The sequence below is a fragment of the Falco biarmicus genome, chromosome 4, assembly GCF_023638135.1.
Source record: "Falco biarmicus isolate bFalBia1 chromosome 4, bFalBia1.pri, whole genome shotgun sequence".
NCBI classification, from domain to species: Eukaryota; Metazoa; Chordata; class Aves; order Falconiformes; family Falconidae; genus Falco; species Falco biarmicus.
In genome coordinates this window covers 34,298,177-34,320,536 of record NC_079291.1, presented here as the reverse complement: position 1 = coordinate 34,320,536, position 22,360 = coordinate 34,298,177, and the positions used below count along the sequence as shown (strand labels likewise).

General features: G+C 38.1%; 1 protein-coding gene across 4 annotated transcripts in view; it reads left to right on the top strand.

The window, feature by feature from the left end:
* Window positions 1-16,971, top strand: part of GLCCI1 (glucocorticoid induced 1) — a 58,385-nt gene extending 41,414 nt beyond the window's left edge. For 2 of the 4 annotated variants that reach the window (XM_056338750.1, XM_056338751.1), the window contains exons 6-8: window positions 6,867-7,077; window positions 12,786-12,906; window positions 13,978-16,971. In XM_056338750.1, coding sequence (XP_056194725.1) covers window positions 6,867-7,077; window positions 12,786-12,906; window positions 13,978-14,326 — 681 coding nt within the window. In that variant the 3' untranslated portion in view covers window positions 14,327-16,971. The remainder of the gene's footprint in view (window positions 1-6,866; window positions 7,078-12,785; window positions 12,907-13,977) is intronic. The other 2 variants (XM_056338752.1, XM_056338753.1) reach the window with 1 other exon arrangement.
* The last annotated feature ends 5,389 nt before the right edge of the window (window positions 16,972-22,360 follow it).

Genomic DNA, 22,360 nt, shown 5'->3' with positions numbered 1-22,360 from the left:
TTTTTTCTTCATAATCTATAAACACATGGGAAACCTTCCTAGTGAGTAACCTTTCTTGTGGCTGAAATTAAAAATAATTTTCTTCAAAGAACTGTTTGTTTGAAAATTTTGGTTTAGTGTTTTAGGGTGATGTTTGTTTTTGGGGGTTTGGGGTTTTTTTTTTTTTTGTTTTTATAGTGCTTCTGGCCAAATATACTTTGTTTAGAATGCCATTTCTGTAGAGAACTTGAAAGTTTTTGTGTGAAATGCAAGTGCTTGAAAATGTAGATACTTCAGGCTACAGTAGCAATTAGAGACCAGATTAATTTATTTGCTTCATTTTGCATTCTCTTTCTTAGGCAAGACTTAAAGTTTCCTGTGCTATGCTCTGCTTTTTTATTTTAATGCTTTTCTTCCATAAACTGAATGTGGACCATTTTACTTCCATGAAACCGCTGTGATCTGTCATAGGAGATCTCTGTATGGGAAATACTGATAAATGGGCAGCTTTGCTTATGTGGGAGAACGGGAGTTGGAATTGTCATTGAGGAGTGCTGGAGTGCTTAGATGACACTTTAAAACATGAAATAACATGGTTTACAGCCACTGTTTCCTAAATAGCCAATGAAGATTTTCTGCTGTGGAATAAAGTACTGTTTTTTCTAGTGTTCTCTTAAGATGTAGGTTCTTTTCTTGTGCTCATGTAGTAGCAATTCAGTGTACAAGTCAACCTATAAAACTTTAATCAGAGGTTTAGAATTTCAAAACCTGTATTTGTAGTTCTGCATTTCAGCAGTAAACTTAAGAAGTTTTGGAATAGTTCTGGCTTCTCCAGAGACTTAGCTGTGCAGACAAAGCAGTCTTAAGAATGAAATATTGTAGTAGTAGAAGTTTTATGCTAAGTTTGCTTTCCTAAGCCTGTCTCATCCCTTTAGAAGGGGTGTGTGTTGTAACAGGGAATAAGGAAAAAAACAAGCACACAAACCGAAAGCCCTAATCAATAAACTTTGTTGCACCATCTCCAAAGAGAGTATGTAAAGGTATATATTACAGTGCCACCATTATATTGCTATGGCTAAGGTTGTAATCTCCTGTGGTTAGGGGACATGTCATTTATTTATCGGACAAATCATCTTCATAAATGCTGTCCTTGGGCTTTGACAGCTTATTGCTTGGGATGCAGAACTCAGACTCCTAAGTTACTGAATGTACTGGCTCTGATCCAGCAAAACAGTTAAGCACATACTTAAGTGCATTGTTGGAATGGGGCCAGAGGTGCTCAGCAGTTTATGCAACCAAGGCAATAGTGAACCGTTCTTGCAAACATCTAGCTGGTGAGAGTCTTCAGACACAAAAGAAAGTCATAAATTAGACATTGCCCTTGAAGTCAATTTTTGTGGGCAGAGGGTTGTTTCCTGCTATGTTACTCTTAATTTCTGTGAAGTCTGGTCTAGTGGGACCTGAAGTGGGACTCCTAGCACTGTCTCTGAGCTTGATCTCATATAGCTTACTTAAGGAAGATCATAACAAGAGTAATTTACTCAATCTTACTGCTGGTGAACTTTCTCCTAATACAACAGTTTGGCCTGTTTTTAGCCAGGGGGAGCTGGTGCAGCTAGGTTAAAGGTTAGGAATTACTGAACAAAAGATAAATCATAGGAAACCAAAATTCTTAAGTTTCACTGTCAGTGAAACAATTTATTTTTCTTTCAATTTTCTGCCATTCTTACTTGCTGTAACGTTCTGTATTTTTAGAAAGTATTTTCAAATAGCAATCAAATGTGGTTGGTTGCTTTGGGTGATGTGTGAAGGATAAATTATTCTGTAGGCTTACTTGTAAGATTGGTGTGCATCTAGATTTTCAGCTGGTTTTAACTGTTTTAACCTGTTTCTTTTAACCTGTTTCCACCTTTACTTCACAGTTTTAACAGTGCATGTTCAAACCTTAATTTTCATAGGAATTTATATATCCAACTGCATAAAATGCTTTGTTGCCCTATTGTGAATCTGTATTTGTTTGCCAGGAAAGATTTGGGGAATAACATACAACCTGCTAAAAACACCAAGAAGGAATATTACCTTTATTTTAGGTGCCACGTACTACTGAATTTTTTCACACACACCCATCCCCCCACCCATCACACACACCCCAGATTTAGGTGCTACATTAATAGCTTTCTAATTCCTTCCGTTTCATTTCGATAACCACGTTTGGGCTGTCCCAAGTAAAATAAAATGCATTTTATTTCTGTTAAAACTTTTAAGAATTTTAGTCTAGTGTTCTTGAATTTTTTTCTACTACTGTCTCATCTCTTCAGTATAAACTTGTGATTTTAATATTTTTTCTTTTAAAAAATGCTTCTTAGTTCATGTATTGAAATCAGACTAGGTAGGACAAAAATAAGCTTAATATTAAAGCAGTTTTATGGATAGTTTTATGGCTATTACTTGAATTACTTTTTTAATTTAGCCTCCGGTTAAAATGGGTAACCAGTGAACCTTTTCTCCCAGTTTCATACTTCCTTGCTTAGTCTTCAGATACACAAATCTGTTTATTTTTTAGACTTGTTTTGGGGTTTTGTAGGGTATGATGTTACCATACTTTCTGTTTTCCCTTTTGCCGACTTGAAATTTTGTAATCCTACTTCTTAAAATACATATAAAGTGATTTGGAATATGTCTTCTGTCTTCTCTTGTACTGACTTAGTTCTGTTAGCAGTTTGAAACGTGCTTCTTTGCTGTTTTTTAATCATATTTTAATAGAAACTGTACTTACAAAAGTATTATTACTTATAAAAGTGAAAATAATTATTGTAGACATCAGTCTTGTTATTTTTGTGTTTCACAAAGATAGGTGATAATACGGTAATGTCATTATGTCATTAGCTTTTAATAATCTCATTGACCATAAAGTTTAGAGGGCTTGCATTGTAAGTGGTCAAAGCATTCCAAATACTAAATTCTTTTCAGTTTAGCCATGTTAAGTGTATATTCTTTCAGATCATTCATCTTGCTTAGCTGAAGGTGTTCTTTTTCTTTCATAAAACTAAGTTAAAGTCGGCTTTTTTTGAGTCACTTTCTTAATCACCTTTCTCCTCAGATTTATTAATAAGCTTTAATTCATCTTCTCATGCATTTATTCAAAGATCCTGGATATATTTTCCTTCCTGTTTTATAACTTGGTGACTAGTTTTCCAGGAAATTGTGACGGTATATCTCTGTTCCCACCAAAACGTGTAAACGAGAGTCAACTTTTTGTGAAGTTGTGACAGACTTCTGTTCTTTGTCCCGTTGTGACTCCACAACACAAATGTTGGAGACCGGTACGATAAGATGATGGACTTGTTGAGAGCGGGGGGTCGGAAGTGTTCCCCCTTACAGGGTGCATTGCGAAAATAATGGAAAGTGCCCTGTAGCAGGACACAGACACATGCATAAGTCTTGTAATAGGAAAAAAATATTACCAGAGCTATCTTTCAGGTACACAGAAGTAATTGGAAATGAAGCAATTTCGATGGACTGTCGCACAATATAAGTAAAACGATTAACATGTTTCGTGTTTTGATTTCTGATGCTTCTGGAAATAGCAATATGGTTTTATGTACCTATCAGAATACTTAATCCTGTAATAAATTAACTTTTTCTAATTTGCACATATGCAAAGGATCCTTACTTAAATCTTCATATCCTTCATCTGAAAAGTCTTGAGTTTTTTTCATAGTGTTCCTTCCAAGGATACATTACCGGTTTTTGCACTCGCACCTTACCTAATACGTCGATGACTTCACTGATGCTAAAAGAAAGAAGCACTTTCCTATATCTGCCTTTGTGTTCCAATCTAGAGAACAGTTTTTAAATCAAAAACATTGAATGTTTTGCTCTCAAGAAGTTGCCTCCGAAATAGATCTAAGGCTTGTGAAGAACAGATTATTTTTAAGGCTCCCATTAGTATATCACAGTATCGTTCCTGATGCTACTGAGTAGGGCGTTTTTGTTTTTTTTCCAGGAAAATACTGATGCTTAAAACAATGTGCTGAATTTTAACAGTGTATTGAGAGATGCATGTTGTTGTCAAATGGAGCATTTCCACACCATTGCAAGCATGTGAAGGCAGCATGTAACTGTGTCCAAGAACACCCTGTCCTATAGGGGTTGGCAGTTGTCCTGTCAGAATACATCTGACATAAGGGTAGTACATGACTGGACACTTTTGCAAGAAAAAAAACCCCAACCCAAAACCAAACAAACCAAACCCCAGCAGATAGAATGCATTAATTTCTAGTTGTTTTCCATGCATCGAGTGTTGTGAAAACTAATTGCAGTTCCATCAAGTTAGCTACCCTATTTCTTATGTTGTAAGATTGTGAAGACTTAGTTTTTAGAATAGTTTAGGCATGTCTCTTGGAGAGTAACTTCTAGAGTATTTTTCAATGTTGATGAGGTTGAATACGTAAAATTATTAAAAAGTGGAATACTTCTAGTTGATATTTTCCTGAAGTTTTTTGCACTTGTCAAAACTTGGATGCAGAACTAAGGGAAAGAAATTCAGAAGCACAGTAATCTGAAATATTTGCAGGCATTTTCTATGCCTTAAAAGTTACTTTACTTGGAAAGAGTGATAAATATTAACTTTTTCTAGTTGTGTGTATATTTAGAGGCATGTCTTAAAATACAGATAACTTTTTGTACCTCAAATTTTAATTCAGTGGAGGTTGAAATATGTGATTTGGTATATATGCTTCCTGACTACATAAGACTGTGTTGTTCTTCCAGGTGTGGAAGAACATCTGTGTCATCCTGAAGTCTTTAATTATGTGATCACTTACTGTTTTTTTCTCTCCCTGGAATCCTTCCTTTACCTGTTACATAGAGCTTAGTATATGCGCTTAATGAGCAGCTGTTGGTGTTTTTGTTTTCTCCTCATTAGATATGTGTCCTAATGCTCACTATTAAACCTTGCTTTGAAGTTAGAAATCTGAATTTCTTCCTGGGTTTTTGCTTCTATATAATAGGAGTCTTGAATTTTTGTTCTCTTTTTATCACACCTGTGTGAGAAGAAAGATGGTATTATCTACGCTTTATGGATGGAGAAACACAAATCCATCAGGCTTCTATAATGTGATTCTTCAGGTAGTTCAGGATACTGCATGCCATTTTAGGAGTTTAAAGTGCAGCTCCCATAGTCGCCTGCTGCATCTGTGAGTGTTGAAGACTTTTGCAAATCAGTCCTATATAGACTGGACATCCAGAAAAGATACCATAAAAGAAAAGGTTGGTTCAAATGACTTCCTGTCATCTCACAGAATTTTTATGGCAGAGGTGGAAATAAAAATGCTGTTCTGCATAGCAGTTATTTTTTGGTTATGTTAATTATGAGACTGCTTTCTTTCTACAGCTTCAGTCTTGTTTTCTACCTCTGTGCTGTCTGTGTAACAAATGATAGAATGCTTCACATCTATCTTGTGCATTGAATGAGTCATGGCCTGTTGAGGGTGGTGGGAATAGCAACATGTAGTCATGTTGTAACACATATACAGTGTGAAGGAGCTGTTGGAACAGACCGCACAGCCGTGTCCAAACTTTTCAGCATTTGATGTAGCAACTGTAATGTTCTCTTTATAGTGTGTTTCTTTGCTCTTAATTGAAATGTGAAATGGTATTAACTGGCTCTTAAGAGAAGGATCTTCCAGCTCTGCTATGTCTGCGTCTTTGTGTAATATGTGGTGGTTTTCTGGATAGATTATTGCTGAAAAGAGACGAATGTGATACTTGGCCAATAAGTTTCATGTCCTCATTGCTAGCGAAAGTGTTGGGTTGCGTTTTAGGCTCTGGAACAATAACTGTTATAGTTTTTGAGTATACGGAGAAGAGGAAAGCAATAGAATAAAAACGTTCTTTTGAAGTGAGAAGGAAAAACGTTTTTTCTTGTAGCTAGATCATTTGGGTTGTTCTCTATGACTTGGATACAGTCCTCACCGAAATGAGGATAAATTATATTTAAATCTTGCAGGCATTTTTTCCCCTTCTCTTTTAAGCAAAATGGTAATTCTCATTTGATTTCTTACATTTAAAGCAGCACTGTATTTAGGATAAAACTGGTTTTCCACTGGTAAGGACAAGTAAGTAGAACGTGCCAATCCACTCCTGTGAACATGTCTACACAGTATATTGCAGAACGGGATGCAAGATCACCCTGGCCAGTGCCAACTGGGCTGATAGGAGCAGGCAGTGCTTACTAGCTCTGGTTCAAGACAAAGCTTGTGAACCTTGTGTAAGCCTGTGCATCATCTACTTAGTTGCCATTTTGTCAGAAGTCACCTATAGAAGTGAAGGATGGAATGTAGAGGTGTGTCAGAGAATTATGACTTACTAGCAAAACTTGGATGGCTTCATTTATAGTTGTAATTCATTTGGTTGTTATGGCAATAGTATGCAACTGTATTTGACATTTTCTACTTTCCCTTCTATCCAAATATGATCTCTGTCAGGGTACCTGTTTTTCTTTCATAACAATAGTGACCTTTATTGAAAATTGTATTACTAAGTGTAATTAGAGATCTGTTTATTTGAAAGGTTTGGGTTTTTAAACTGTCATTAAAAATATAAAAACATAATACTAGCACATGTGTTCTGAGGTTAACTTTGCATTAAGAGTATATAGTTGGCTTGGAACATCCGTACATTCATTGTCCCAGCATTCAGCACAATTAATGTTGTGTCCATTGTCCATTGCATTATTAACTTCTGTCAATTTTTTTCTTTCCGAAATTGCTCGTTTTCTGTCCTTAAGGCTTTGCCTCGTTACTGTAGTTAGGAGTGCTGCAGGCTGACACCGCTTAGGAATTTGATCTTCCCTCTGTAACCTGAATTGCCTGTTTCTCTTGCAGCCTTTGGATATCCCCGATGGTCGAAGGGCCCCACTACCTGCTCACTATCGTAGTAGTAGTACACGAAGCATTGACACTCAGACTCCGTCTGTCCAGGAGCGCAGCAGCAGCTGCAGCAGTCATTCACCGTGTGTGTCTCCCTTTTGCCCTCCTGAATCTCAGGATGGGAGTCCTTGCTCAACAGAAGATTTACTCTATGACCGTGATAAAGGTGAGAGTAGAATGGCCCGCCTTTACCTATGGGAGGCATGTGATGTCCTGCTTTTACAACTACCTTCATTTTACTCATTACATCAGTTTTTGGTTTTATTTGATGATTGTGGGAGGGATTAAGGATTTATCTTAAAATTGGTTTTGTTTGTTTACATATCTTTTTCCCTCTTGTTTGTGAAACTTCACAAACATCTTCCATAAATATGTCAGAGGAGCACAGCAAACAGTCTTAACTATTTATGAAGATTCTAATGTGAAGAATTCAGACTGTAATATGTTTGTGTTTAAAAAAAGGTTTCAAGAAAGTTTGTGGTAGACTATATATTCATCATGGGTGAGTTACTTGCTGATCAAAATGGTGATGCTGAAGTTTTGGACTGCTTTTAAAAGTGCTTCTGAATTCTTACGTTCCTCTTGAAGCTATTTGGTGAGGAGCCTCATATCTGAGTTTGAACAATCTGATGGAAAGTAATTACTTCTCTGTGTATGGTGCATAACAACCCAAAATTTCTGAATAATTTATATGTTTATATGTCAATATCCTTCATTTTTTTCAAAGTCTGTAAAATGTCATTTGGTTTTGTAGAGGGAGTAAACTGGAGTTTCAGTAATTAGGAGTTACTGACAGAACATGTAGTATGAAAATACAGGCACCAGTGTAAAAACATTTTTACACTGGTTTTTTGAACAACTGTTTGCTAATGAAATTTCTCTTGGGCTTCTGGTCAGCTAGCTGGAAACACGGACTTTGGTTGGGAGGGATGCAGTGTTTGGGGAAAACATGCAAGCTAAGCATAGTGAGTTTCACAGAGGAAGTGAAAACTCAAGATGCATTGTAGATTTACCAAGCTAAAGACAGCAGTATTTTGAGGTCATAAGTAAGCTCAAGCTTTTTCTGCAAATATTTTCTGTTTAATAATTCTTAAAGTAATTTGGGAATAAGATTAGGGAAAGGTAGCAGGAGAAATAATAGCTTTTCTTGGTTTCTGAAAAGTATTGCTTTCCCATCTTGGATTTAAAAGGAAGTAGTGGAAATCAAATCCACCTGCCCAGATCCTGAATGGGGGGGTGGCTGTGTGCACGTGTATAAATTAATCACATCAAAGTCTTAGCTCAACATGATAGTTGGCCGTGCTCCAAATATAACAGAGATATTAGCTTCCCCACCCTTTTTCTTTCTTGTAGTATGCGTGTGAATTGTAATGTGTTGTCAACACTGAATCACTAGAGACACATCCACTAAAGTATTAGCACACAAGGAAACATCGTGACAGGTAAATTTGTTCATATATGTCCTGATAATAAATATGAGTTAAAAAGCAAGGGAATTAAAAGAATAATTCCTTTTGCAGTTACTACTCAGTTATCACAGTAATTGGAATTTTCAGTGATACTTTATTGGCAGTAGTAAGTGAAGACAACAGTGTATCTAATCTTCTTAATGCTTTTCAAGGGTTTTTATCTCCTGCCTTGGATATCTTGAACAGCTAATTGGAGTAAAATTTACTGCTGAACTTTACAATGAGTAGATACTTATTTGTGGATTTTGGTTTTAAGACTGGCTTTAATGCTAGGTTTATATCAAAAGTCCACTGTAGCAGTAGTGTATAGTGATGGTGATAGACAGCCAGCTTTGTAAAGCTAATGTAATGGCATTTTTAAATTAAAGTAAGGTACTTAATACTGTGCTTACAAAAAATAAAAGCTTTAACTTCTCATCAAAACTTTGTTCTTTAAGGGCAAGGTAGAAACTAGAAAAATGTGTAGTGATTTTTCCAAGGCAAAGTAATTTGTTTAGAGGTTGTAAAAGTAAAGTCAGAAAGGTGCCTTTTATTCTCAGATCATTAAGATCCCACAGGCTAGTTCTTCTGAATAAGAATGAACTTCAAAATAGGTAAATCATAGGTAAATGAGGGATACAAGCAGAAATTATAAAAGAATAACAAGTTTTGAGAGACAATTTATTAACATCTGTTGTGGATGTTAACTGCTTTATGAAACAAAACTCAGACAGTTTTTTGCACCTTCATTTTAAACGTTTTTGTTCTGCTGGAATAAAACTGTCATGAGTTTGCTGAGAGGCCTGTTAAGTTTTGAAAAGTGCATTGTATAACCAAATGTAGACATTTTAAACCTAACATATTTTTCTGTAACTTTTCTCAAGTTGAGGTTTTACTTCCCTCTCTACGGGAATAATTTGCCTTTACCATTACAAAATATAATTACCAGCTTTATGAATGCTCCTGAGTGTGTAGCTAAATAGGAAAGAAAGGTTAGTAGTTTGACTGAGAGACATGAGCAGTGAGAGGAGCCAGCACTTTGTATAGACACAGCACTGCTTTACATTTCTAAAGCATCTTTTATTTCTTGTGCAAAGCTCTGCTTTGGCCTGAGGCCCTCACAGCTGCTCTTTGGACTGTATCAGCTGTTTGGTTTACATTTCTGCAAGAAGCTGCTAAATCTATTGAATTTTTCAAAAGACAGTGAAAGCTAAATTTCAGAAAAGGCCCACAATACTTCTCCAAATGGAGCAGTAGCAGTAAATGGTATTGATTGGAGCAGGGAGGGAAGGGTGGGAGAGAAGGTATTTTAATGGCATCTGGCTTTACGATTTTGTTTTCAAATATCAGCCTATTGCAAGGCAAGTGACTGCCTTGCTGCATTAAAGCTACCAGTTTCACTAGGTTTGTTTTATGATACTGTGGTCCATGAGAATACAATTTAGTGTGCTACACAGGAGACTTAGCAGCCCTGGCAGAGGTAAAGTTCAAAGGCAAAAATGGGCGGGGGTGGTGGGGTGGTGGTGTACAAAAATAGATAGTGTAACCTGCTTTCTGGGATTTTGATTTAGGTGCTTTTGTGTAGCACTGAGTATTCCCGCTGCTGCTAGCAGGCTGTTACAAGCAAAATGTTCATGAATTAAAGATACTTTTTAACTTCTGGGCATCTGATTCATAGTTTTTAAAATGAAAGTTGTGTGTGAGGTCTGTGGATAGTCTTAAGAAGCAAAGGTGGTTTTGAACCTATCAAAACAAATCCCAAGGCTCGCTGGCAAAGTTTCTTGTTTCCTTTAAGTTTTGTCACTCAAAAAATTGTTTTACGGGTTCTTTTTTAGTTTGCCTCCTTTTGTGCTGTAATATATGCAAGCTAGAATTTGAGATATTAAGTCTTCTGGTTAAAATAGTATTTTTAATGTTTAATTACAGTCTTAAACATTTTCTAGATAACAGAATATATCCATTTTGAACATTTATGTTTACAAATTCTGTGTAATAAGGCTCCATATTGTCTGCTCTGCGGTTATGGTAACAAAACTCACTTTAAAGGTTGCATCTGTTAATCTTCAATCATTGTCATCTTAATGAAAGTTGATTAGTTAGCTGGTACGGGCCAGCAGTGCACACCCTGCTGGTGGGAGCAAGATTCAGATGTGTCCTGTGCCGTGAAGGCACATGCATTGATTGCAGCCTTGCAGACAGTAAAAAAAAATGTGTAAGTAGTACAGCTTGAGAACACAACATTTGCAGTGCCATGAAGGATTGCTAACGTGACAGTTTAGCACTTACGAACTTACAAGATACACTGGCTTAAGCTCTAATATCCATCTCTTGCCACTTTAACTCATAGCCTATTTTCCCAGTGCACTTCTGTTCCTGCACTGCTGCTGTAGGTGTAGAACCAACACCAAGCTCGTACATGCGAGCCTGCTAATAACCACATGTGTTTTTCAAACAGTAACGTGTGTATTTGGCCAAAATGAAAAGCTAACAACTTAGTAAGCTTTAAAAGCAGGGAGGGCAGAGGGAGAAACAGCATGGTTAAGTTATACATTGTCATGTCTTTTACTTGTTTAACAGCTGTCTTATATAGAAAGTTTCAGCCAGCCAGGGCTAAATAAACCAAAAACTTGATTGAAAACTGAACTGGCTAGACAAGACTCTAAATCTTCCAAGAACTGACTTAAATTTGAATTCCATTTGATTCTTTCCTTGGATGTACTTCCACAGTTTCCCACTGTTTGGTGGAATGAACAGTAGCACATTTGTGTCTCAATTTTTTTAAATAGAAACTTGGATCTTCAATTTTAAATATTAGAAGGAGGAAACAAACTGTCTGGGTTCTGTTAATGATTTCTGTGTTTGGAATGAGCTGTGTGGGCCAACAGTGGAAAGATGCCAACCGGACCATCATGCTCCCAGCTTGGCAGATACCTGTATTGTCTCCAAGCTTTTTCTGCCTTCGTACAGTTAACGCCTAAAATTCTGTAAATAGAAGTTCTGTGTTCGCTCTGAAGCAGGAATGAACTGAATAATCAATATGCTGCCAAGGTTTGCTTCAACTGGGCTTTTTTCTGGTATCTTTCATAGTAAATCTTCAGAGGGAAGTGTGCCGTTTGAGTTGATTTGTGTCTTGTAAGAGTAAGCAGAGATGTTTCAAAACCTCTAATGATTAGCCTTTGTATTTGAGTCATGGTTCTACAAAAGTTTATGTAGTTACTCTTTGTCAGCTGTTAAAGACAACTGTATATGCTTCAGTGATTCATAGTGCTTGAAGCTTTGGTTGCTTCATGGCACACATGAACAACAGCAGAATAAGCAAAGGTACCTGAGTTAAAAATGGTAAGGTACCCCACATTGGTGGAAAGACTCAAAAGGAGCTAAAGCAAGAGCAGTTATTTTTCTCCAAATAAGGTGTGTTTGTAAGTTGAGGGATCCTCTCAGGGAATTAGGGAGCCACTAATACTAGCCTGAAATAGATGTTGCTCTTTGAAAAAGGTAGAAGCCACTGCAGAAAGCTAATTTTCTGTGAGTAGTTATTTGCGTACCTACTTTATTTCCTTAATGCATTGAATATCATGTTGTCAAGATGAGTGTTTAAAATGAATCCTTTCATAGTCTTAATTTTTCAAACTTTTGTGCAGTTGAGCCTTCTCTCGTTTATTTTCTGAGAAGTACAAAGAAATCTGCCTATTGCCTTGTGTCCTAGATCTTCACACCTTTACTTCTAAGTGTGTCTAGTAAAATAGACACAGACAGCTGGCATTACAAAGAATACCTGTGTCATACAGTTGGTAGTGATGGGAGAATTTAATTGTGAAAGTTTTATTTTGGATGCTAAAACAGCTTCACAATTGTGAAGCGAATAAGATAGGACACTGTAATGATGCGGTATCGGTACTTGCGTTGCAAAGAAACAAAGCGTGTTTGTAACTTCTGAACTATTCATGAGACTAATGAGGTCAATATTCCAGTGAAGAATTACATTTTAAAATAAGATACGTGCTGTATACACACGTTTTCAATAACTGTGTTTATACAGTGAGAAAGGTGTGTTATCATTACCACTCATAATTCTTCTGCATGTATTATGCATATTACCTTGTTCATTTATGGTTTTTGAAATACATAATATGGAACGTATTTGTTTCCAGGATGACAGCTCTGCTTTGTTCCGATTGCAGTGTTCTGGATAAAAATATCCTTCTGTTATGTGTTGTTATATGATAGATTACTGCTGCACTGAAGCTTTATTCAGAATAAATGTGCTATACAAGGCTGTTAGAAATAGCCTGCAATAAAGGAAGCATTGTAGTAGAAGCAAACCGGCATAGTGGCTAAATTGTGAAAAAAGGCATCTTGTTTGGAAATCGAATTTAATTACAAAGCACTCTCAATCTCTAGTAATATAACTGCTTTAAATTTTCAGACAGTGGGAGTAGCTCACCGTTGCCCAAGTATGCCTCATCTCCCAAACCAAACAACAGCTACATGTTCAAACGAGAGCCCCCAGAGGGATGTGAGCGAGTGAAGGTCTTTGAGGAAATGTCGTAAGTAATGCCTTTTGTATCAGCTGGTATCTGCAAAGCAGTAAACCTGTTTACTGAGCCTATTCAACTGCAGATGAATAAACTATTCCAGCTGATGAGTTTTTCAGGAGCAAACTATTCTTAGAGTTTGTACAGAAGAGAGGTTGAAGTGTTCACGTTGGTTTGAAGAGGAAATGGAGTCTTTTATGCTTGAACTCTTTTTGTGCATTTATAAAGGGCAGTAAAAATCCAAGCAGAAAAGAAAGGTACCTTTAATTTCCTAAGAATTTATAAGCCTCTTTCCATATTTTTTTTATTAACTTTTAAAATGTTCATGGCTTAAAGCAAAAACTCTCCTTGTCATAATTGTTTATCTCTTTGAAGCATAGGTTACAGTTTAATATGAATGAAACATACAAAATAAAATGAAGCATATGTAAAGTGTTTGTAGACAGTAGTATACTTATGGCATAGACTTTGCTCAATATTTTTGCTGAGCAACAAATCGGAAATTAAACTCCTGGACATTATGTCTTTTTCCCCTAGACTCAGCAGTATTTGAGCACATGCTGTCGAGGTTGCATGCTTAGCTCCTGTGGATGAAAGAATTAAGGAGGGGACATTTCTTGCTCTTAACAATATTCATTGCCTGCTGGATGGTGAAGGGAGCAATGCTGGGTTGTGGAGGAAGCCTCCAGACAAATTACAGAATATGTGAAAGGAGAGGTCTATTTCATGGAGGTTTTCAAAGGGATTTAATGTGACTAAATGTGTTGTTTCTGCAGTGTTTTTATTAAAGAAGAATTTGTGCCATTCTAAATTACCGCAGCATTTTTTCATGTGCATATGAACTACAGATTTTTCTTGCTGGAAGTTGCATGTTGATCCAGTAATTATCAAATCATAATGTGATGGTACTATTTTTAATGCTGTGGATCAGTTAGCTGACTACCAATATGGAAGATGTTTGCCCCTCTGTCCAATTAATCCCATTCCTTGTCATTCACATTTTAGCAACGTGTAGAACCACAAAGTTCACGACATATAAAACATCTTGGTTGGCCAGGTATATAATCTTTTTTCTTGTTGTAGGTCTCGTCAGCCTGTCTCAGCCCCTCTCTTTTCATGTCCTGACAAAAACAAGGTTAATTTCATCCCAACTGGATCAGCTTTCTGTCCTGTAAAACTTCTGGGCCCCCTCCTTCCCGCTTCAGACCTGACGCTGAAGAACTCTCCAAACTCTAGTCAAAGCACAGCTTTGAGCACCCTGACTGTTGAGCAGCTTTCGTCTCGGATCTCTTTCTCATCTCTGTCAGATGACACCAGCACAATGGACTCTACAGAGGTCCCAGTACAGCAACCGTCCCAACAGCAGCAGCCGCTTTTGCAAGAAATTCAGACTGAAGACCATTCCTCTCCTCAGAGCTACGTGTTAATCTAGACCCAGGTGGAGCGGGCCTCTGCCCTTGAAACAAGGATTGAGGAGATAATCATTCAGATACATCTGCATGAGGTGGCAACCTTTCAGAACAACACAGAATACTTAGCAGCATTCAGAAAAAATCTCAACGCTGTTCTTGACAGGGACCGAATTCATATTCAGCATTTTTTGTGAGAAAGCAGTAATGCCTGCAGAATCCGTATATCATTAAGCGTTTTAAGTGGAGACTATGCATTTCATAGTATGTTTGACCAGATTAGTACTGTGTCCTGTGTTCTGTTTCAAATTCTACAGTATGAATAAGCTCTATATATATATATAAAAAAAAAAGTTGCCTGTCTGAATAGAAAATGTCTTGCTGTGTTGTGTCCTATGGAAAATACTGTACTTCAGGATTATGTTTACAATTGATCCAGGTGTTTATGTTTCTAACTTCTGTAATACACACAATGCAAAAAAAAAAAAAAAAAAAAATGGCCACAACAGTTGCACAGTGCCCACCCTATGGCCTAGCTTCAGGTACTTCTCTTGAAGTGTAAACTCAGGTAACTTGGAATGTATATCATATTGGGATATAAAATATTTTACAGCTACAAAGCTAAAGAGGGAACATCACTCTTTTGCCTTTATTTTATGCATTAATATTTCCTCATTACATTCCACTTTCTTGGAATAAGTGCATTCAGATCCAGGTGAACGATGACCCTGGACATGGGTGAACATGAGGAGAACCAGCAAATCTGTGATGTATATCACTTTTTCATGTGCTTACAAGTAAAACAACTGTTGCATTTACTGTCATTTCAATATATGTAAAAATGTGGCATTTAAAGGTTTCAGGTGTTGCTCAGTTAGTGACTGTTAAACTGTTGCAAATAAAGTGTTCAGTACTAGGCTGTACATGAGAAACATTCCACATTGTGTGCGAGAGGATTTTGAAAGACAAGAATGTTTTTGTTCAAGAACAGAAATTCTTTCAGGTTTCACAGGGGGTGACGGGGATTTCCTCTCATGTTGTTGTTGGCAGTTAAGGATGTGAAATGCTACTGTTACCGTCTAAAAGTCAAATTAATGTTTAGTTTCTCTTTTGGAAATACTCATTCATTTGCTGGTTGGAAGTAGGTTTTCAGATTTTGTCAAGCAGTGTTAGATGAGCAGCGTTTTATTTATGTAGTGAGTAATTGTGTTTGGATTAAAGTCCAGAAGTAGCAAGTGGGTGTTCTAAGAGGGGTGGGGAAGACAATAGGTTTTAAGTTTATGTTACTTAATCAAAGCTTCGCCCATAACTTCCAGTTAAACTTGTGTGTGTAAAAGTGTGTTTCCCCCCTCAAGTGTGAATTAAAAAAAAATCCTTGTAAAATAATCCTGGTTTTGCAGGCAGGACACTTTCTCAAAATAGTACATGGCAAGAACGGGTTAGTGATGCTCTTCTGTTGTACTGGAACAAGAGGAGCATTGCTTTCAGAGGTAATTTCCTGTGATACAAAGCGGACCCCAAAGGCAAAATAAACTTGATGTTCTTGCTCCATTGCTTTCAGCTCAGTGGAACTACATTTATGCTGTCTGCTCCTAAGAGAATAAGGTTCACCTTTTCCAGGAACTGAAGGGATTAGTAGCCTGCAGCTACTGAGCATTTAAACTTGCTCCATTATGGTTTTTTCCTCTGCTGAAGATGAGATTGGAGGGGGGTGGGAGTGAGCCACCAATAACTACTCACTAAATGTGTGCTTTCTTTGGAGATAAAACATTGTTTCCTTTTTATTACTGTGTTTTTGTTAATACTATCTTACAAGGTGGAATCTGCAGCCTATAAAACAGTCACTGTTTTTTGACTCCCCTTACAGAAAATAGAGGAGGGAGAGGTCTGTCTCTAACCATTTTCATGTGAAAAACCTTCCTGAAACACAACAGCCATCTTTAACCCTACTAATCTCAGGCCTAGGTGAAAACACTATATATTTTATAGACTGAAGATAAAAGGGGAGAAAATACTCGTGATGTTAAGTATCGATTCCTTTTAATATTTTTCTTTCTAGATTAACACTGCAGTATGATGATCTTTTTATGCTCTAGTTATGTCCAGATAAGAAATCGTAGTCTCGGTTGTTGGTGTTAGGTTACCAGGGATATGATGAGTGGTTTTTAGATCAGTGATGAGGTCTGTACAATATTTGCAATGCCATTATGTGTTCTTTTTTTTCCACGAGAAACTAAATATTAATTAAATTGCACATTTGTTCTTGGCAGATTTGGAGGTTTTGAACCAAATGTGTTAAAGCTAATGCTTTGCCATGTAAATTTCCCAGCAGTTGTTTATCTCAATTGTATTCTACATCCAGCTGTAGAAATTTGTCAAATATTGTTTAAAGTTTTGTACATAGTTGTACTGTTATTTCTAGCCACTGTGCTGAACAGTATTCAAGTTATCACACAATATTGCTTTACACAAGGAAATGTGTGGCTTTTGTTTTGTATTTTTTTCAGTATAGAAGTTCCTGTGTCTTATTTAAATAAAAATTATAGTTAAAAAAAGAAGTGGTGGAGACAACACACAAAAGTTCATTTATTTGGGTTGGAAACTGTGTATGAAACATTATAGAATGAGATTAAAGGTTAATATTACTCCAAGTTTACATCTAGAATAATGTCAACCATGTTTCTTTATGACTAGTGTGCCATGTCTTCTAGAATATGTTAATCTCTTATCTTTTTTTTTTTTTTGCATAACACTGTTCTAGGAAGGGGAAAGTGTCTAAAAATAGCTGAATGCTTAAATATGCTTAAAAATAGCATATTTCATTTCTGCATATAATACGGCTTTTCTTTCTGCAGAGCATAGAAAAAATATCAGTTAAGTGTTATTGGAAACTGTGTATCTGCTGCTATGTTTGTGGTATGGCTAATTTCAAGTTATCTGTTGAAAATTATGAAAGCCATTAGATGTTTCACTGTGTGAAACTAAACTAAACCCCTAAAGGATGTGGTATAAATCTACTGACAGTTTTGGTTTCATGTTGTTTTGTGTGAGTCAAATGATTGTCATTTGACTTGCAGAATAATTCTTTCCAGATGGGGGGTGAGGAGGAGGGAGGAAGAAAGAATAATAATATTTAAATACATGTAAATCCTCCAAAGTCAGTGTTTACCGAAGCACTATGGCAATAACCATCAAGAATGGTTTAATGCTCATTATCAGTAAGTGGAAATGTAAGTTTTCAACTTCCCATGGGTTACAGGGTTTCAGTATAACTACGTTAAAAATATTAACTGAAAGTGCTGAAAGTCTGGACCCTCAAAGGCCATAGTTATCCCACCTTGCTATGAAGATGCTTCATGTTCTTCGGTCAGAAACTGCTTGGTTTCTGCCAATTCATCATCAGCTTGCAGGACTTGCTAGGAGAAACTTTGTGACTGCCTTGTCCTCTAAAAGGATTTGGCTGCAGCAGTTTCAGGCTGCCCTTGCAGGGGAGGGCATCTTCTCCTCAAGTATTACTTTGACAAAAGTACGTGGTTTGTCCTGAATCGACACATTGCAACTTGCACCACGGGTAACTTCTTCGCCACCCAGGTGCACCTAGGCCTTGCGTGGATATTACGGTTGCGGTAACGTGCCGCTTCTGCATAAGCCGCATTTGGAAGTTGTGTGCTTGGTGTAATTCACTGCGTATGTCTTCCTCAAAGCCAAGACAAGCAGTCTGAAATGTGCCGAGAGTATGAAATGAGATACTAATGAAGTTATTTTGCCTTGTGTCCCTGCTTCATGACTAAAAGATCTTCCTTGACTTGAACATTTTATTTTCTAGTAATTCATGGCTCTGGAAGGACTCTGAAGAGACTGGAGGGCTGTGTAAGGGGAGCTCTTGGCTACCTATGCGGGGGGTAGAGGGCAACAGATAGTGACCTGCTTCTTTTAGGAAGGAGGATACGGTCAGGGAAATGATCCATGGCTTCCTGACAGACCAGCTCTTGGGAAGGGCCAGATACTGGCCCGAGGGTAGAGTCTCAGTAGCTTTATAGTATTCAAATGTAACCCTGGACTAATGCAAAATAAACACAAGACATTGAATGGATTAGAGATGTTGACTGACATCACAGTTGCAAGCAAAGACCACTGGGGCTTAGCAAACTAGCTCCTGGCCTGACTCTGTGGTAATGGATTGATACCTTCATCTGTTACTTGAGGTAAAATCCAAGCAGCTTGAAGATGACAGATGACTAGTAGAAGTATAAATCAATTACTGTTGTAAAACAGCCTGGCATGCTTTGCAAAATATAGCCATGCAAACACAAATCTGAAGCTACAGAATTGGGAGGGAGTAACCATAGTTCATACAGTGTGTTGCCAGAAACTAAACGCAGGGAAGGAGTGCAAGTTGGGAAAGTACACCTGTTACTGGGTTGTACATGTACAGCCATTCATACTTGGTACTTGGCTACAGAAAGTTGTTCAAATATTGTCATGCAGTTAAGATACGTATATCTTTCTCTGTTTGCGTTAGTGTAGCTGGTCCTGGAAAACTGTCTCGTTCAGGAGATGCTGTAAAAGGCTGGAGAAGACTCAGGGAAGAACTATAGGAATGAGTGAGGTACTGGAAAAAACATGCAGCAAGGTTTTGTAGGGGCTCAGCATGTTTATGTTGGTGGTTGAGTGACATTTAATTCCAATTAGTAAATACCTACATATGAAATACTTAGTAATCAGCTGCTTAAATTTAACAGACATGGAATACTAAAGCAGTAAGAAAAGGAAGCTAGAGGAATTCACAGTAGAAAAGTGGATTTATTTTAGCGCTAAAAGTAATTAGGTACTGGACCAACTTGCAAAGGTGGATTTTTTCAAGTACTGATATGCCTAAAATAAGATGATTTTACAAAGGATGTGCTCAAAGATGTTTTTATAAGCCTTACTAACTCATGTTTATTTGAGTCTTTTCATATTTCAGTTGACTTTAAAAGAAGTAGATTTTTTTAAACTACCATAGGCATTCTTGCATCAGTAAAAAAGTGGTATGCTGCAATACTTTTAACTAGAGAATTAACACTTTTTAAAGAAACTGTCTGGAATAGTTCTTTGAAGGTAATTTCTGGCTTCTGAAAATTTTTGGTTTGTCACACATGAATGAAGTCTCCAGTAAAGCAGAGGTGGTTGAGAGGCTTTACACAGTGGGTTTGATTTCTGTCACATCCTCAATAGCACTGCAGTTTTGGAGAGTAGGCGGTGTCTTTTTGGAGTGCAGCAGGTCACAGAAATAACGTGTCACTGAAGTGGGGCTGATTGGAAAACGCTGATTGAGAAGGTAGAGTGTTTCCTCAGTAAAGACCACGTTGGAAGTAAGTGAACATGCAAGTTAAACTGCTAATACAGTTGACAACAAGAAATAATAATAGTCAGATGAAGCTGGATAGAGAGATGGCCTGTTTTTTAAGAACTTGAAATTTTATCTCAGGTTGTAACAAGTTCTGATGTTAAATTGGCTGCCTTGAACTGTAGCCTGGAAACTCAAAATGCAGAAGAGCTGGTAGCCTGGGAGAAGAGGAAGTTGTGTAATCTTTTTTTTTTTTTTTTTTTTTTTTACCTCTCGAATTAGAAACTGGGCTTGTTAATGAAGCACAATTAGGCTAATAACTGTGCCTGTAGAAAAATAAGTTCTGGGTTTTTAAAAAAATGTTGTGTGTGTGTGTGTATGTGCATAGTGAAGTTGTGTGGTGAAACTTTGCAGTGATTTGTACAACTGTTGGTTGAGAAACGGTTTGCTCAGGGCAACGTATGTTTAGTAATACCCATGGTAATCTATTTCTTTTACCCTTGTTTTTACTTTTACTTATCCAAATAAGCTGTAAGTAAATAGCGTTATCTAAATCCAGACTGCTGGGCGTAACAGTCCTGCTAATTAATTCCGGGTGTCTAACTGCTCACTGCAAGAGGAGAGGAGATCTGAGAGCTCTTGAGATTGTTGTGGAAAGAGGTTCTTTCTCCGAGGAGAAAGCTAAAAGAAACTAGGCTCCCTGTTAAGGCTGGTCCTGCCCTATCTCTGTGATACTCTCTCCATAAGATTGGTGGTATCTTTCGGCTTGTTAGGCAGGGAAGGAAGAACATTCTCGTGGAAGAAAAAGTAAGGGTGTTGCCTTTTGAAACTAAACATTGTTTTTAGGAAGTAGGAAAAAAACCCACTTGGCTCTGCTTTTGTGATTCCTTTAGATTCTGATTCGTTCTACCTCCTGAATGCTGAAAAACAATCAGCATTTTGGTGTCAGTCGCTGAAAAAATGTTTCAGGTGTAGCCTTACATCTCTGTGACAGTACAGAGGTGATACCATACTACAGACTGGCACCGCATGGCTTTATTTTGGATGGGGCACGTGCGTGTACGTTAAGGATTGCCACCTCATTGAGGGGCTCTTGTTCGTGAAATGGAGTTGGGTACAATGGTGGGTGTGTTTTCTGTTCTCATGAGGAATGTCAAGGGACAGTTCAGACACTTTCTGCATTCAGTACCTAAGAAACCTGCTTCCCTCTAGGGAGTACCTTCTGTTTTGACCTTCTTCTGGAGGGGAACACTAAACCCTTGGGGGCGATGAAGATGGTGATAGGTCTTTCACTTTCTAAGCAGTGGGAAAGCAAAGGCAGCCTAGGCCCTACCCGTACCTGATTTGGAGAGCAACCTTGTATGTGCATATTTATATGCACAGGATGTTCTCTGGGTTAGGACAGTGGATCCCTTAATACTCCAGAGGAGCATTAGCTTGCGTAAGTGTCATTTGTTCTCCAAACCAGGCCATCTGTAGATTGTGGTCTGTCTCCTTGGTGGCATCCTAACTGAAAGGCTGTTGAATGCAGCACTGTAGCATGATTTGGTTTGGTTTCCAGGAAGTGAGAAAATGTACCTACTAGACTGGAAAACAAACTAGGCACTCGGGGGGGGGGGGGGGGGGGAGGCTTGTTTGGAAATCCTGTGAGAACTTCAGTGTGGGGCATCCCAGCAGCCTGGGGTCTTGGTATTTGCATAGCTGCCCTGTGGTGCCTGTGGAAATGCACAGAGGGAAACTAAAGATGTATGTGCCTTTGGGATTAGGGACTGTTGAATAGACTTGTAAGAATATTCTGGATTTGGAAAGTAAAGTTTTAGATATAACTCTCTGGATCAAAAATGTAATTGTCATAAATGTCAGCTGGAGCAGGTTGCTCAGGCGGTGTCCTGTTGGGTTTGGAGTATCTCCAGGGACAGAGACTCTACAATGTCCATGGGCAACCTGTTCCAGTGTTTGACCACGCTTACAGTAAAAAAAAGTATTTTGGTACGTTTAAATGGAATATCCTGTATTTCAGTTTGTCCATTGTCTCTGGGCAGCAGTGAGAAAAGTCTGGGTCCACCTTTTTTGAAACCAGTCCCCCTTCTCCCATTTCAGATACTAATCCACATGGATGACATTCCACCCGAGCCTTCTACAGCACTGAGTTAGAGAGGAGGGACTGAGCTTGAAGCAGGTGATCCTTGAAAATCAGCCAGGTCTCCTAGACTCCTTTCCAGTTCTGTATCCCATGGATGTAGCCACAGCTGTATCCCACAACTTACAAGCAGGTCCCTGAAGGGGTCACAGTCTGCTCTTCTAAAGTCGATAGTTGTGATCTGGCTTTTTGTTTTTCCCCCCTTCCTTTCAGGATCCTAAACTTCACTGTCTTCTGGTAACTTTGGCCAAACCTGCCCCAACCTTCATGTGCCTGATGAGCTGTTCTTTGTAGGTGTGCAGTCTAGCTGAGCGTCTCCTCTCACCAGCTCCTTGGCTGTCTCGGGAGGTTACGGGGGTACTACAGAAACCTGGGTTGCTTGTCTGCTGCTGTGTTGTCTCTCCAGCAGATCTCACGGTGGTTCAAGGCTCCCAGGGAACAGGGCCTATGAATGGGAGGCTTCTTCCAATTTTCTGAAGAAGGCCTCATATACTCCCTTGTGATCAGGTGGTCTTGTGGCAGACACTCATCACAAGTCACCCATGTTGGTCTGCCCTCTAATCCTGACCCATGAGCTGGGTCACCACT